General features: G+C 42.6%; 1 protein-coding gene across 4 annotated transcripts in view; it reads right to left on the bottom strand.

Annotated features, from left to right (window-relative positions):
• Positions 1 to 17,990, bottom strand: part of CFAP52 (cilia and flagella associated protein 52) — a 68,405-nt gene that overhangs the window by 8,858 nt on the left and 41,557 nt on the right. For all 4 annotated transcript variants that reach the window (XM_031657374.1, XM_031657373.1, XM_031657372.1 and 1 more), the window contains 2 exons: positions 7,684 to 7,832; positions 2,332 to 2,477 (listed from right to left, as the gene is read on the bottom strand). In XM_031657374.1, coding sequence (XP_031513234.1) covers positions 2,332 to 2,477; positions 7,684 to 7,832 — 295 coding nt within the window. The remainder of the gene's footprint in view (positions 1 to 2,331; positions 2,478 to 7,683; positions 7,833 to 17,990) is intronic.

Here is a 17,990-nt window from a genome sequence, read left to right as displayed (position 1 = left end):
CCCGATTTGTGTTTTTTTAAATTCCCTGTCTTCGTCTCGGTTGGGTGGGGTGGGAATGCTAAGTTGAAGGACAGGAATATTCATGTATAAGATGTGATCATCTTCAACAGGGCTTGAAAAATGCTACTAACAATCCTGTACCTGCTTGTACATACAGGCTGAGAAATTTAATCAGACACCTGCTATGCAAGTTGATAATGCAAGGGCCAACACCAAACCGAGTGAAATAATGTCTGTTCACTTCTGCTGATCACTGCTCTCAAATTTCTGGTACCATTGGGAAATTTTGTGGGTACCCAGAGCCATATTTAAACTTTCATGATCAGTTGTCAATTTTGATCATTTAAAAGCAATGGTTCCCAACTTGACTGAATCCAATACCTATTTTATATCACAAATATTTCCAAATGCCTGTATATCATCCTGGAGTAAAATTCATAGGTAATACAACTACCTACACACAAAATTTAAAATCATCAATATGATGCTTTAATAAAAGGGATAGGTAAAAGGAAAGTTGTTTAGTTAGTATAGTATTCCTTTATTTATTTATTTTTTTATTTTTTGAGATGGAGTCTTGCTCCATCTCCCAGGCTGGAGTGCAATGGCGTGATCTCGGCTCACTGCAACCTCCGCCTCCTGGATTCAAGCAATTCTCCTGTCTCAGCCTCCCAGGTAGCTGGGACTACAGGAATGCACCACCACACCTGGCTGATTTTTTTTTTTTTTCTTTTTTTGAGACAAAGTCTCGCTTCGTCACCCAGGCTGGAGTGCAATGGTGTGATCTTGGCTCACTGCAGCCTCCGACTCACCGCGCCCGGCCTAATTTTTGTATTTTTAGTAGAGACAGGGTTTGGCCATGTTGGCCAGGCTGGTCTCAAACTCCTGACCTCAGGTGATCCACCTGCGTCGGCCTCCCAAAGTGCTGAGATTACAGGTATGAGCCATCACTCCCGGCCAGTATTCTTTTAATGGACAAAGGATATGTCACAACTACACCAGAAAACATAGTAGTCAGATGCTTACACCTTCTTATAATGACTATGTTGGATTTATGAAAAATAAGATGAGCACAAACTATTCTGTTCATCCTATGACAGGGGATTAAGAGAAGGAAAAGAAAACATCTCAAAGAAAAAGGGAAGACTTTGGGGTAGGAAAGAATCTGGGGCACAGAGGAGGAGAGATTCAGAGAAAAATGTGTAAGTAAAAAGTGTTACAGCCTCCTCAAAATAATGGAAAGAAAAAGCTGAGCGTGATCGTTTAAAAATAATGGTCAAAACGTCTGGGTGTATTAAAGAATTGATGCTAGGCTGGGCGCAGTGGCTCACGCCTGTAATCCCAGCACTCTGGGAGGCCGAGGCAGGCAGATCACAAGGTCAGGAGATCGAGACCATCCTGGTTAACATGGTGAAACCCCGTCTCTACTAAAAATACTACAAAAAAATTAGCCGGGCATGGTGGCGGGCACCTGTAGTCCCAGCTACTTAGAAGGCTGAGGCAGGAGAATGATGTGAACCTGGGAGGTGGAGGTTGCAGTGAGCCGAGATCGCGCCACTGTACTCCAGCCTGGGCGACAGAGCGAGACTCTGTCTCAAAAAACAAAACAAAACAAACAAAAAAAAGAATTGATGTTAAAACCATCACCTGCTTTGAAAGATAAGATGAAGACAATTTATACAACTACGATTCTTGGAGGAAGAGAGCAAGCAAGTCAAAACACTGGCAAAACACCCACGTGAATTCATTAACTCTAGTCCACACAGAACACTTTCATGTCTGTATTGTATATGTCCTTTCTGTACACAAATGTATATTCTGTGCACAAATATATATATTTATAGGCAGGGTGCGGTGGCTCATACCTGTAATCCCAGCACTTTGGGAGGCCAAGGCAGGTGGATCACCTGAGGTCAAGAGTTTGAGACCAATCTGGCCAAAATGGTGAAACCCCATCTCCAGTAAAAATACAAAAATTAGCTGGGTGTGATGGCGGGCGCCTGTAATCCCAGCTACTCAGGAGGCTGAGGCAGGAGAATCGCTTGAACCCAGAAGGAGGAGGTTGTAATGAGCCAAGATTGAGCCACTGCACTCTCCAGACTGGGTGACAGAATGAGACTCCATTTCAAAAAAAAAAAAAAAAAAAAAAAGGTATACATTTATAATATTAGAACTTTTATTTATGACGTATTTTCAGATCTCATCAAAATGTTAATTTGGTCTTGCTTGAATCCTAGCACAAGTGTGTATTTTTAAAAGCAAATAGATGGTTTCCTATAAGGCAGTTGTTCTAAATAGAGCGTTATTTTTTTCAATTTCTGCTTTCAATACCTCCCCTTCCCCACCGCCACTGATGACCCTTTTACAGTCACTGGTGGTGGCGATGGCGGTGACGCCGATCCTGTGAGCACTGTTAATGACATACATCAGTTGGCCTGTCTCTGGGGCGAAGGCTCGGATTTTACCGTCGTTCCATGCTGGCATGAAAGGGAAACAAAAGGCAGGCAGGATCAGTGCACGCACCCTCTCTCCGCAGGCTGCTGGCCTCACTAAGGAGAGGCAGGCCTGGCAAGCGGCGCTGTGGTAGAGGGAAGAGACCAGCTCAACTGAGTGGTGGTCATCATAGGCCCCTTGCCCCTCATACCCCACACTGGTCACACCTGGCTAAGGGAAAGGAGTGGTTTGTCTTGGTTGAACCTATCTATAGGTGCATCCTATGCCAAGTGAGGGAGGATGGGGAGAGGGGAAATGAGGGAGGCCCACTCCTACCTCTCCCACAAACCGCCAAGACTTGTACACCCAACTAGCTAGATGATATTGTGCCTGAGATATATAATTGAACATTTCCAAATAATTGTTGTCACCCCACCTACCCCCACCTACCCCAATCTTTCAATGGAATGCTCCTCCTCCGCCTTCCACTATCTTTCCCATCTCAGTAAAAGTTGCCACCACCCAGCCACTTGCCTAAGCCAACAGCCTGAGTCTACGTTGATTACCCGCAATTTCACCTACCCAACCCAATCCAACATCCAATCCATCAGCAAGTTCCACCAGCTCTACTGTCAAAAAACATTCAGATCTGACCACCTCTCAACAGCTCCAACGGTACCTCCTTCATCCAAGGTACCACCGTCTTTCTCCTGGATTATGATAACAGCTTATGCTTGCTTCCACTCTTGCTTACAACCACCTTTTAAAAATCATGTCACTTTCGGCCGGGCGCGGTGGCTCAAGCCTGTAATCCCAGCACTTTGGGAGGCGAGGCCCGAGGCGGATCCGCGAGGTCAGGAAATCCCGAGACCATCCTGGCGAACACGGTGAAACCCGTCTCTACTAAAAATACAAAAAAACAAGCCCAGTGGCGGTGGTGAGCCTGTAGTCCCAGCTACCGGGAGCTGAGGCGGGAGAATGCGTAAACCAGGGCTGGAGCTTGCAGTGAGCTGAGATCCGGCCACTGCCTCCAGCCACAAATGACAAGGAAAGCCAGACTCCATCTCAAAAAAAAAAAAAAAAAATCATATCACTTTCTTGATCAAAGAACTTCCCTTTTGCCAGGCCTTGATGGCTCAAGCCTGTAATCCCAGCACAGGGAGGCGAGGCAGGCCCGGATCTGAGGTCAGGAGATCCCGAGACCATCCTGGCTAACACGGTGAAACCCGTCTCTACTAAAATATACAAAACTAGCCGGGCAGTGGCCGAGCCTGTAGTCCCAGCCTTTCGGGAGGCTGAGGCAGGAGAATAAAGTGAACCGGGGGAGGCGGAGCTTGCAGTGAGCTGAGATCCGGCCCTGCGCACTCCAGCCTGGGGCGGCAAGCGAGACTCCGTCTCAAAAACTTCCTTTTTTTTTTTGAAAGTCGCTCTGTCGCCCAGGCTGGAGTGCAGTGGCATGATCTCGGCTCACGCTCCGCCTCCTGGGTTTAAGCAATTCTCCTGCCTCAGCCTCCCGAGTAGCTGGGACTACATGTGCGTGCCACCATGCCGAGCTAATTTTTGTATTTTTAGTAGAGACGGGGTTTCACCATGTTGAACAGGACGGTCTCGATCTCCTGACCTCATGATCCACCTGCCTCGGCCTCCCAAAGTGCTGGGATTACAGGCTCGGCCACGCTTACATTCAAGTACTTCCTTTTTTATTCAAAAAAAAAAAAAAAAGGCTCATGTCTATAATCCCAACACTTTGCACTTTGGGAGGCCAAGGTAGGTGGATTGCTTGAGTCTAGGAGCTCAAGACCAGCCTGGAGGACATGGCAAGACCCAGTCTCTACAAAAAATACAAAAAAAAAAAAAAAAATTGCCAGGCATGGTGGCGTGCACCTATAGTCCCAGCTACTCAGGAGGCTGAAGTGGGAGGATTGCTTAAACCTGGCAGGTAGAGGTTGCAGTGAGTCAAGAGTCCACCACTGCACTCCAGCCTGGGCAACAGAGCGAGACCCTGTCTCAACAAAAATATTTTTAAAAAGTGGGGGCTGGGCGCAGTGGCTCACACCTGTAATCCCAGCACTTTGGGAGGCCAAGACAGGTGGATCACTTGAGGACAGCAGTTGGAGACCAGCCTGGTCAACATGGTAAGACCCCATCTCTACTAAAAAAATTACAAAAATTAGCTGGGCCTGGTGGCAGCATGCCTGTAATCCCAGCTACTCAGGAGGCTGAGGCAGGAGAATCATTTGAACCTGGAAGGCTGGAGGTTGCAGTGAACCGAGATTGCACCACTGCACTCCCAGCCTGGGCAACAGAGCACAACTCCATCTCAAACAAACAAACAAACAAACAAACCCTTCCAAAACATTTGCTCACTGCATTTAGAATTAAAATCCAATCCAAATTCCTTTATCCTCCATGGTAACTAGTATTTGTGCCCGCTTCCCCCACCCATCTCTTTTAACTTCTTTTACTAGCTCTCCCTGAACCCTTAGCCCAACTACCCACTAAGCCCCAGACACACTGGCCCTCTTGCTATTCCTCAAATATGCCAAGTGATCTCCCACCTCAGGGCCTTTGTACTTGCTGTTCCCTCTGCCTGGAATGTTTTCCCCCCAGATCTTCATGTGGCTGGCACCCTCTCATAAGCTTTAATGCCACCTTAGCAATTTAAAATAGAATGCTAAAGGTAGATCCCATTTCAGCAAAGATTTGAGGAAGTGAGGGGATGAGGGAGTGAGCCATGGGGATATCTGGGGAAAGAATATTTCAGGCAGATATAAGAGTCAGAGCAAAGGCTCTATCTAGGCCCAGTGTGTTTGAGGAACTGCAAGAAGAAAGTATGGCTAGAAGGGGAAGAACTCCAGGTAAGAAGGGGAAGGTGAAAGTGAAGAAGGAGGGAAAGTCACAGGGAGCCTTGCAGGTGACAGGGGGAACTTGTCATTTACTCTTAGAGGGTAAAAGACTTTTGAGCCCTAAATATGGCATATTCTGACTTACATTTTGTTTCTTTCTTTTGTTTTCTTTGAGACAGAGTCTGCCTCTGTTACTCAGGCTGGAGTACAGTGGTGCAATCTCGGCTCACTGCAACCTCCACCTTCCGGGTTCAAGAAACTCTCCTTTCTCAGCCTTCCAGGTAGCTGGGACTATAGGTGTCCGCCACCATGCCTGGCTAATTTTTGTGTTTTTAGTAGAGATGGGGTTTCACCAAATTGGTCAGGCTGTTCTCCAACTCCTGACCACAGGCGAAACACCATCTCTACTCAAAAAAATTGTAAAAATCGGGCCGGGCGCGGTGGCTCATGCCTGTAATCCCAGCACTTTGGGAGGCCAAGGAGGGCAGATCACGAGGTCAGGAGATCCAGAGGATCCTGGCTAACATGGTGAAACCCCGTCTCTACTAAAAATACCAAAAAACTAGCCAGGTGTGGTGGCAGGCACCTGTAGTCCCAGCTACTCGGGAGGTTGAGGCAGGAGAATGGCATGAACCCGGGAGGCAGAGCTTGCAGTGAGCCAAGATCACACAACTGCACTCCAGCCTGGGCAACAGAGCGAGACTCTGTCTCAAACAAACAAACAAACAAACAAACAAAAATTACAAAAATTAGCTGGGCGTGGTGGCGCATGCCTGTAATTCTAGCTATGTAAATCAGGTCCAGGTGCGGTGGCTCCCACCTCGGCCTCCAAAGTGCTGGGATTACAGGCGTGAGCCACCGTGCCCGGCCCTGACTTACATTTTAAAGCAGACCTCTGGCTTCTGGCTTCTGTGTTGAGAACAGACTGCGGGAAAGTATGCTGGATGAGAAGAGAAGCAAAGAGACCTGGTAGGAAGGTACCAGAGCAATCTAGGGGAGAGATGCTGGTGGCTAAGATAAGCCGGGAGATAATGAGGAGTGACAGACCTTGGATGTACTTTGAAATGAGCGTCATCAGGAGATGTGGATGTGGGCATAAGAGAGACAGGGGAGGCAGTGAGGACTCCAAGATTTCTGTCCTGAGCTGCCTTCGCTCTAGATGTAAGGTAAGCCCAGAGCTCCTGGCAGCACCATGTGGAGAAGACATGCGCAGGGTGGGGTAGGGATGCTAACAAGGAGGAGACAGGGCCAAGAAAAGAGGGGTGAGGGCCGGGCGCGGTGGCTCACGCTTGTAATCCCAGCACTTTGGGAAGCCGAGGTGGGTGGATCACCTGAGGTCAGGAGTTCAAGACCAGCTTGGTCAACATGGCGAAACCCCATTTCTACTAAAAATACAAAAAAATTAGCCGGTCGTGGTGGTGCACGCCTGTAATCCCAGCTACTCGGAAGGCTGAGGCAGGCGCATGCCTGTAATCCCAGCTACTCTGGAGGCTGAGGCAGCAGAATCGCTTGAACTCGGGAGGCAGAGGTTGCAGTGAGCCGAGATCGTGCCATGGCACTCCAGTTTGGGCAACAAGGGTGAAACTCCATCTCAAAAAAAAGAAAGAAAGAGAGAGAGAGAGAAAGGGAGGAAGGGAGGGAGGGAGGGAGGAAGGGGGGAAGAAGGAAAGGAGGGAGGAAGGGGGGAAGAAGGAAGGGAGGGAGGAAGGGGGGAAGAAGGAAGGGAGGGAGGAAGAGAGGGAGGGAGGGAGAGAGGGAGATGGGCTCCTGGTGTCACCATTTTAATAGCTGTCTCTAAAGATCCACTGAACTTTTCATTGATGTGCAGCGGCATATGTACTTTCTGAGCACTGGGGAGATTTGCAGATAGATTCATCATAAGACAATACTAAGAAATTACTGTTTTAAAGGAAAATATTTTTAGAGATACATGCTGAAGTCTTTAGAGGTGGAATATCATGCTGCCTATAATTTATGCTAAATGACTTTGGCATAAAATAATAAATTGAGTTAAAAATAAATTCCCATTGAAGCATCACTTCGTTTGAGTCAGGTTTTTATCTCTTACACAACAAAAGGGGTCCTCACATGGGGGGCCCTGTCCTCACTGAGGCCACAAAATCCTTTTCAAAATTGAATTTCTAAATCTTCCTACTAGAGAGAAAGATACACGCTATATGCAGCAATGTGGGAGAGGAGAAATTGCTGTTTGGTCCTTCCTAGCTCAGAAAGTCTCCCAGCTGGAAGGAAACTCCAAAGAGAGGCTAGATTAGAAGCAAGAAGGGGGTGGACAGTGGGAGGCTGTTCTAGGTTATCCACACGTAGAGACTAGTATGGGAGGAGAGTGACAAGAATCCAAACCGCAGCTGGAGCCCCGAGCCAGATCTTGACATGTGGACCTTACCTGAAATGATGCTCTTGCCATCCCTCATGAAGTCGATGCCGTGGCAGGTCATGTTGGGCACGGTGATCCGCAGTAGCTCCCTGTTGGATGATGTGTGCCACACCCTGATGTCCTTCTTGGCACAGGTTGCAAATAGCTCAGCAGTGCCACTGCAAGGAAGTCATCAAGAGATGCAACCACAAAAGACGCAGTTTCCCACATGCATATTTGACACCAAAATGTGTTTCACAAAAATACAGGGAAAGGCTGGGTGCAGTGGCTCAAACCTGTAATCCCAGCATTTTGGGAGACCGAGGGGGCTTGACAGACCAAAGAAGGGTTTTGGGTGATCTGCAAACATGAATTCTGGCACCATTGTCTTTTTCTTTTTCAAAATTTTAATAAAATTGTCTACTTGGCCAGGCACAGTGGCTCATGCCTGTCATCCTAGCACTTTGGGAGGCCAAGGCTGGTGGATCACCTGAGGTCAGGAGTTTGAGACCAGCCTGGCCAACACGGTGAAACCCTCTCTATTAAAAATACAAAAATTAGCCGGGCATGGTGGCACATGCCTGTAATCCCAGCTACTCAGGAGGCTGAGGCAGGAGAATCGCTTGAACCTGGGAGGCAGAGGTTGCAGTGAGCCGAGACTGGGCCACTGCACTCCAGCCTGGGCAACAGAGCCAGGCTCCATCTCAAAAAAAAAAAAAAAAAAAAAAAGAGAATATAGGGAAGGATGCCTTTTATTATCTGAAGGCTTAATGATTGTCTTACTGACCATTTGACACATCTTGTATAATGGTATGTAATGCCCTCTAATCACCTGTGGACCATCTTTTGTAGTCCTTTCTCTTTAGGAAGGCTTGGGACAAAGTTGCTCAAAAAGAATAAACCGATTTAAAATTCTCACAAAGTCTTGGTAGACTGGAGGATAGTAAGTAACATTTGTCTTTTCTATAAAACTACTTTATTGAGGCCCGATGTGGTGGCTCACACCTGTCATCCCAGCACTTTGGGAGGCCAAGAAGGGAGGATCCCATCACTTGAGGCCAGGAGTTCAAGACCAGCCTGAGCAACGTAGTGAGACCCTCCCTTCACACAAAAAATAAAAATATATAAAAATTAGTTGGGTGTAGTGGATTCATGCCTGTGGTCCTAGCTTCTTGTGAGGCTAAGGAAGGAAGATCTCTTGAGCCCAGGGGTTAGAGACTGCATTGAGCTATGATCATGCCACTGCACTCCAGCCTGGATGACAGAGTGAGACAAGAGAACTTGCCTCTAAAAATAAAATGAAATAAAATAAAAACCACTTTATTGAGGTATAATTGACAAACAAAAAGCTGTACATATTTAATGGATATTACCTGAGTTTGGAGATAAGTAGACAGCTATAACATTTCTTGAGATAAATACGCCCTTGGATTACTTGTATTAAAAGAGAATAAAGAAACCTTTTCCTGTAAAGTAGACAATCTTTTTATTTATTTATTTATTTATTTATTTTTGAGATGGAGTCTCGCTCTGTGGCCTGGGCTGGAGCGCAATGGTCCAGTCTCGGCTCACTCCACCTCCTATGTTCAAGCAATTCTCCTACCTCAGCCTCCCGAGTAGTTGGGATTACAGGCATGTGCCACCATGTCCAGCCTATTTTTTGTATTTTTAGTAGAGACAGGGTTTCACCATGTTGGCCAGGCTAGTCTCAAACTCCTGACCTCAGGTGATCCACCCGCCTCGGCCTCCCAAAGTGCTGGGGTTACAGGCGTGAGCCACTGTGCCCAGCCAAGTAGACAATCTTATTAAAATCTTCAAAAAGAAAAAGACAGAGGTGCCAGAATTCATGTTTGCAGATAACCCAAAACCCTTCCTTGGTCTGTCAAGCTAAAAAAAAAAAGAAAAAAAAAAAAAAAAGGCAACCTGTAAATACAATGTAAATTGCCAATATGTCAAAAGATTACAGATTATTCCAATTTGAATAAGAAGAAGGAATAATATTGGGGTAAAATAAAGTCCAGTTGGTTTATAAGTATAAATTTCTAGCTTGTCTCTGTGGAGACTGAAGCTAATTTTTAGGTTTCAGTACCTGTCAAGCAATGCCTACATTTTTTCATGAACACATTTCAAAAAAGAGTCCTTTTCTCTTATTTTAAGACCTACTCACTTTAGAATTAAAAGAAAAAATAAGTGGATCCCTTCCACACATTTAATGTTGGGGTTCAGTGTTAAAGGTATGATGATGGACTACTTAGTTAGAAGAGTAAGTGCTGGAATGAGACAGCAGATGTGATGGGGCTTCTTGCTAGACAATCTTGATCAACATAAATCAAGTCAACATTAGAATGTTAATATTAATTTAAAATTAGAGGAATTTATATTAGATAATGCCTTCGGTGAATGAGCTCCTCCTTCGAGGGAAGTAAGCTCTTAAAGAGGTGTACTCACGGACCACTCATGAAAACCAAATATCATGAAATGAACGCCCCCTAAAGAACATTCCAGGCCAGGCGCGCTGGCTCACACCTGTAATCCCAGCACCTTGGGAGGGCCAAGGTGAGTGGAGCACCTGAGGTCAAGAGTTTGAGACCAGCTTGGCCAAGATGGCGAAACCCTGTCTCTACTAAAAATATAAACATTAGCTGGTCGTGGTGGTATGCACCTGTAGTCCCAGCTACTTGGAAGGCTGAGGCAGGAGAATAGCTTGAACCCAGTAGGCGGGGGTCGCAGTGAGCCGAGATCATGCCATTGCACTCCAGCCTGGGCAACAAGAAAGAAACTCCATCTCAAAAAAATAAAAGAACTTTCTTCCAAACTCTCTACCCTTGATGGCCTATCCACTTCCTCAGCAGTCAAGCCTAGTTCAAAACTGAACCATTGAAGTGGTAGATTGTTCTTAGTTTAGGGTCTGAGAGGTTAAGTTCCAGAAAGAACCCAATTGATTGGATCATGATGCGATACCAGGCCCATGTGCTCCCTCTCTCTCACCTAAAATCCCATGAAATGAAGATATTTATAGATATAGATGTAGCTATAGATGTACATAATTTTGCCCTTAACAGTACAGGAAAGTAGGAAAGAGTATCATCACATAGGTCAGGAACATTGTGGATAAATAGAAATCAGACAGATAAGACCTGTAGAGAAAAACTGAGCTCAAAAGCATAAGCAGAGAGTACATCTTGTAAGACTGGAGCACTGAACTGGTCACACACATTTTCTCACAAATAACAATTAGAAAAACTGGATGAATTAAAAACAATAACAAAAATCTTAATGACACTAAAAACCTCTAAAATTAGATAGAAATCAAGAAGAGTTTGCTCTTCTAAGAGTGCAACCAACTGGTAAGGGTTTAGAATTGTTAGCGTGTGGCTTTCTCACATGTGGGAGCCTCTAACCCCCACAGCTATGGTGGCTGTAGAAAAAGGTGGCAGAAAAACCATAGCCTTCATAGCTAACAATGCTACAGATCAGAGTTAAGGGCTAGAAAATCAGCTGGAATTTAAAGGGGGAATGTCCTATTGGCAAGAGAACCACAAGAATAAGATGTAAATTCTGGTTATAAACACTGCCCAAATCTCTGTTGGGTAGCTAAATTATACATGTATTGGGGGGAATACCAAGAGAAAGAACAAGCAGGCAGAGACGAGAGAAGATTCTACTGTTTTTTTTTTATTATTATTATTGATTTTTTTAAGGACTCTACTTTTAAAGACAGCTACATGGGGTCAATCTCAGAGATTTTTTGTTTTCGGTTTGTTTGCCTTTTTAATTAAATACATTCCCCAAATGAGCTCAGCTTGGATGGCAGGAAGCTGAACCTTGCAGGCTTCAAGTGACACAGCTTGAGGTTAGCAGAATATTTGGAAAATAGGGAGAAGTCACTAAAAGAAAGGAAATCATGGAAAGGATGAGCTTCATCTCTGCATAAACCCCTGGGTGACTGCCAGATAATGCAAGCCCACAGAAGAACCCAAGGCCAGGCTAAAAAAGCAGCAGTGGGAAGTCACGAGAATATCAGCTGATGCATACTATGGGGAGGCAAAATTTGCAGTTTGAGTCCATGCCAACAATCCTCAGAGAACAGACTTGCTATAGTGTATTCTATATAATACTAAGTTTTCAACAAAAAAATTATCAAACATGCAAACAAATAGGAAAATGTGACTCAGAAAAAAAGGCAGTCAGAAGCGACTAACTCCAAGTAGACCCAGGTGTAAGATTAGCAGACAAAAACTTTAAAGCAGCTATTTAAAAATATATTCAAAATATTAAAGGAAACTGTCATATCAATAAGTGAACAGATAGGTAATCTGAACAGAGAATTAGAAACTATATATGTAATATTATAATTATATAACTTATAGCAATAATATATTTTTCTATAGGTAAGAAGTACAATAACTAAAATAAATTGACTAGGTGGACTCAATGACAGATTAGAGATGGTTAAAAAAAAAAGTCTGTAAACTGGAAGGTAGATTTAATAGAGATTACATACTTTTAAAAAGAGATTCAAAAAATTGAAGAAAAATGAACAGCCTAAAACTAAACACAGATAATTTGAATCTCAGGGGAACAGAAGTGAGAAAAGGTGAAAATTCTTAAGGAATTTCTGATGGTCTTCATTCTTATATATCTAAGTTGCCATCTGTTATCTTTTCCCCCTCTAAAGAACTTTGTTTAGCATTAAAAAAAAAAAAAAGAGAGAGAGAGAGACAGGGTTTCACTCTGTCTCAGCTTATATATCAGCTAAATATCAGCTTATAGATTCAAAAAGTTGAACAAACCCTAAGAAGGATAAACACAAAGAGAAAGAGAGATCAGTCAAACTGATGAAAGACAAAAGCAAAGAAAAAATCTTGAAAAATAAGCAGAAAAATGACATATTACAAAGAGGAAAATCATAAGAATACAGAATGACTTCTCATTAGAAAGTCTGGAATGATGTATTCAAACTAATGAATAAATAGAAAACAATTGGGCAAGAATTCTGTAACCAGTGAAACTTTCTTCAAAAATAAAATCTAAAAAAATGTTTCCAGATAAATAAAAACTGAGATAATGCTTCACCAGAGGCTTATACTTTTAAAAGATGTTAAATGAGCCAGGCAAAATGGCATGCACCTGTAGTCCCAGCTACTCAGGAGGCTGAGGCAGGAGATCACTTGAGACCAGGCGTTTAGGCTGCAGTGTGCAATGATCATGCTTGTGAATAGTCACTTCACTCCATCCTGGGCAACAGAGTGAAACCCTGTCTCTCTCTTTTTTTCTTTTTTTTTTTTTTTAAATGCTAAACAAAGTTCTTTAGAGGGGGAAAAGATAACAGATGGCAGCTTAGATATATAAGAATGAAGACCATCAGAAATAGTCAAATATGTAAGTAAGCACACAAGACATTTTAAAAGTTTTGTTCTCTTAATTTCTTGAAAATGTTTATGATTCTTTAAAGCAAAAATTATAGTATTGCATTGATGAAGTTTTATGCAGTTTGTAAAAGGATTTAATACAAATGTATGAAAGATTACATTAAATGTAAATGGATTAAACGTTCCAAATAAAAGCAGAGATTATCAGACTGGATAGAGAAGTAAAAACCAAGTATATGCTGTTTTTTAAGAGATGTACTTTAAATATAAAGACACATGGAAAAAATAAAAGGGTTAAAAAAAGATTTATCCTGCTAAGAGTAAGCATAAGAAAGCTGTAATGAGTAGATTAAAATTATACAAACATACTTCAAATCAAAGAGAATTACTAGAGACAAAGAGGAACACTTTAATAAAAATGTCAATACAGCAGAAAGATATAATAAATAATTAACAACACCTAATAATAGAGCTTTAAGATACGCAAAACAAAAACTATGAGAAATAAAGGTGAAACTCTATATTTGTTGCTTGAGATTTTAACATTTTTCTCAGTAACTGATAATAAAAGTGGACTAAAAATCAATAAGGAGAAGAAGATCGGGGCCGGGCGCGGTGGCTCAAGCCTGTAATCCCAGCACTTTGGGAGGCCGAGATGGGCGGATCACGAGGTCAGGAGATCGAGACCATCCTGGCTAACATGGTGAAACCCCGTCTCTACTAAAAATACAAAAAACTAGCCGGGCGAGGTGGCAGGCGCCTGTAGTCCCAGCTACTCGGGAGGCTGAGGCAGGAGAATGGCGTAAACCTGGGAGGCGGAGCTTGCAGTGAGCTGAGATCCGGCCACTGCACTCCAGTCTGGGCGACAGAGCGAGACTCCGTCTCAAAAAAAAAAAAAAAAAAAAAAAAAGGAGAAGAAGATCTGTATGACACTAACTACATTAAAAGCTTCCACAGAGAAGAAAAAAGATCTCCAAAGGATATATTGAAATATTCTATTTACATAAAGTTCAAAAGCAGGTAAAACTAATCTATGAGACTAGACGTTCAGGTAGTGATTAAGTAGGAGGGTGAGGGTAGTGATTGGAAGGGGTGTTTGGGGGATGATAAAAATGTTCTATTGCTTTACCAGGGTGATAGTCATATAGGTGTGGTAAGTCACTGAGGTGCTTATTTATGATTTATGTATTTTGCATATATGTTATACTTCAACACAAACTCCATTAAAATTCTTTTTATACTGCACCAAACTATTATTCAAGTTTGAGGGTAAAACAAACATATTTTCAGATAAGCAGAGACCAAATTTTCTTTCTTTCTTTTTTCTTTTCATCTTCTTCTTCTTGCTTTTTGTTTTGTTTTGTTTTGTTTTTTAATAGAAACAGGGTCTTGCTCTGTCACCCAGGCTGGCGTGCACTGGTGTGATTGTAGCTCATGGTAGCCTCAAACTTCTTCCCACCTTAGCCTCCCGAGTAGCTGAGACTACAGGCAGTGCCACCAACATGCCCAGTTTATTTATTTAGTTTTGTAAAGATGAGAAGGGGGTGTCTCACCATCTTACCCAGGTAAGTCTCAAACTGCTGGGCTTAAGTTATTTTTCCTGCCACAGTCTCGCAAAGTGCTGTGATTACAGGCGTGAGCCACTGCACCTGGTTGAGACCAAATTTTCTGTACATAGATTGTTTCTGAAGGAATTCCAAAAAAAAAAAAAAAGAATCCAAGGGGATTGATGTGTTTAAAAAAAGAGAGAGAGAGAGAGAGAGACTGATAAAAGCAAAGATCTAGAATTCCAAATAATTTCAACATAGGACATGGTGGAGGAAAGGTGAAAATAAAAATATGCCGAGACTCTTGCCTTTTTGGCAGATTGGATACAAACATTGGTTAACTGTAGTCTTCGATGAAAAACTATATTTAAATATGTATATTAAAAATTTAGAGGTTGACTGCAGTGGTTCTTGCCTATAATCTGAGAGGCCTGTGCTCTGGGATGCCAAGGTAGGAGGAGTACTTGAGGATGGCAGTTGGAAATCAACTTGGGCAACATAGCGAGACCCTGTTTCTGGGAAAAAAAAAAAAAAAATTTTTTTTTTTTTAATTAGCTGGGCATGGTGGTGCATGCCTGCAGGCCCAGCTACTCCAGACCAGAGGTTAAGGCAGAAGGATTGCTTAACCCCAGGAGTTCTAGGTTGCAGTTAGCTATGATTGCATCACTGTGCTCTAGCCTGGGTGACAGCGCAAGACCTTATCTCCTAAAAACAAAACAAAACAAAACAAACAAACAAAAAAATTCAAGGGTAACCACTAAATGAATACAAATAAAGTAGATAGTTTCCAAGTTGTATGCAGCAAAGGGTAAAACAGAACCAAACAAAACATGATGACTACAAGAAAAGACAAAAAAAGTAAACATGTTAAATAGAAAAATCTATAAACTTATTAGGTAGTAGTAAGTATGAATGAATTAAATTCTATTAAAAGACTAAGACTTACCTAAAACTAAACACTAATAGGTTGAAAATAAAGAGTTGAAAAAAAAAATACACTCTCTTTTGCTATAATGCATGTTTCTATAATGAATATTAGCTTACATGCAATTGGTAAAAAGGCAAATGATAGTAAAACCGCAATTACTTTTGCACCAACTTAATAGAATATTACAGAAGTTTCATTGGTTCATGCATGATTTATCTCGGTATAATAATGCTTTGGTATATAAAATAATAGCAACTGAAAACAAAGAACATTAACACAACTAAATTATCAAGTAAAGGAAGAAAGCAGTACCATACATTTATTCTATGTTCTTCCTCTTAGTTTAGTTCATCTCCACAACTCAGCAGCCTCAAGTCTTTTTAAATCTCCTTTTAGAAAGTTACCCTTACTTATTAAAAAGTGAAGTCCTACATTTACTGCAGTATTTCTTTACTTATTAGGAAGTTAATAAACCCTTTCTAACCATGCTAATATTTTATTAAAATTGTGACTGGTTTGTTAGTGCTCTGATTACAAAATTGCATCGGTGTTAAGAGGTCTGGCCTAACCACAGTGATTCTCAGCTACGGGTAATTTTACCACCAGGGGAAGTTTGGCAAAGTCTGGGGACGGTTTTTGGTTGTCATAATTGCAGGGAAGGAGCTGCTACTCGCATCTGATGGGTAGAGGCCAGGGATGCTGCCAAACATCCTTTAACGTATAGAATCGCATCCACAATACCAAGTTATCTAGCTCAAAATGTCAGTAGTGCTGAGGTTGAGAAATCCTGGCCTAATTCAATTTTTCCCAGAAGTCCTTTTGTTGTTGTTGTTGTTTTTAGTACATGAAGTTTAGGTTTTCCAATGAATTCGTTTATTACATTATAGCAAAAATAGCTAATTAGTAAATGTTATTTTAAAAGAATGAAGATGTGGTAATCTTAATATCAGACTAAGTAAAATTGATGGCAAGAGAAATATTTTGAGAGGCCAGGCGTGGTAGCTCACGCCTACAATCTCAGCACCTTGGAAGGCTGAGGCGGGTGGATCACCTGAGGTCAGGAGCTCGTGACTAGCCTGGCCAACATAGTGAAACCCCATCTCTACTAAAAATATAAAAATTAGCTGGGCATGGTGGCACACGCCTGTAATCCCAGCTACCCGGGAGACTGAGGCAGGAGAATCGCTTGAACCCGGGAGACGGAGGTTACAGTGAGCTGAGATCGCGCCGCTTCACTCCAGCATGGTAACAGAGCAAGACTGAGTCTCAAAAAAAAAAAAAAAAAAAAGAAAGAAAGAAAGAAAGAAAGAAAGAAAGAAAGAAAGAAAGGAAGAAAGAAAAGACAAGAAAAAGGAAAGGAAAGGAAAAGAAAGAGATGCAAAACCCAAACAGATCAATACCTATGTAAGCAATTGAAAAGATAGTTTAAAATTTACCCTTAAAAAAAGCACCAGGGCCAAACAATTTTACAGATTAATTCTACTAAACTGCTTATTAACCAAAAAAAAAAAAAAAAAAAAAAAAAAAAAGAGGGGAAAAGGTGAAACCAAAAGAAAACGACCAACTTGCAAATAAAGATTCACCTAATGGGAGAGCACCAGCCATTTTCACTGTTGGAAATACGTGGAAAGACCTAATCACAGGGATTCAGGGAACCGAAACCACAGCTCAAGATCTCAAAAACTGAGATCTGAGGCTGGGTGCGGTGGCTCGTGCCTGTAATCCCAGCACCTTGGGAGGCCGAGGCGGGTGGATCACTTGAAGTCAGGAGTTCAAGACCAGCCTGGCCAACAAGGTGAAACCCCATCTCTACCAAAAATTTAAAAAAAATAGCTGGGCGTGGTGGCGCATGCCTGTAATCCTAGCTACTCAGGAGACTGAGACAGGAGAATCACTTGAAGCCTGGAGGCGGAGGTTGCAGTGAGTCGAGATTCCGCCATTGCACTCCAGCCTGGGTGACAGAGCAAGGCTTCGTCTCAAAAACAAAAACAAAACTGAGGTCTGAATATAAGTCTTGCTGAAAGTTGAGTATTATAAATTCAAGCTAAGTACTGAGGAAGTTTAGAGCAAAAACTGACCAACTTCATGGAATGAATCTCACCAAAGACAAAATGTGTTACAAAATCAAGTACCGGAACATAAGACTGAAGCTCCTTTTGATACCAAAACTGCTGGTAGTTATTTGTTTTACTTGTGCTGGGTGAGATGTACCAAGAAATACAGCAACTAGATCCAGAAGCCCTCCTAATGAACACCACCATGAAGCCTGCGAAATCTAGAAGACCTCAAGAGGTACAAACAAATGACAGGAAAGAAGTTTTAAATTTGGGCGCAGTGAGGCTCAAGCCTGTAATCCCAGCACTTTGGGAGGCCGAGGCGGAAGTAGGATCAGAGGTCCCAGGAGATGAGACCATCACAAGCTAACACAGTGAAACCCGTCTCTACTAAAAAAAAAAAAAACTAGCCAAGCGAGGTGGCAGGTGCCTGCAG

This window comes from Papio anubis, chromosome 17 (assembly GCF_008728515.1).
Source record: "Papio anubis isolate 15944 chromosome 17, Panubis1.0, whole genome shotgun sequence".
Classification (NCBI taxonomy): Eukaryota; Metazoa; Chordata; class Mammalia; order Primates; family Cercopithecidae; genus Papio; species Papio anubis.
The sequence above is the reverse complement of the archived record's forward strand: the minus strand, read 5'-3'. Positions and strand labels throughout refer to the sequence as shown.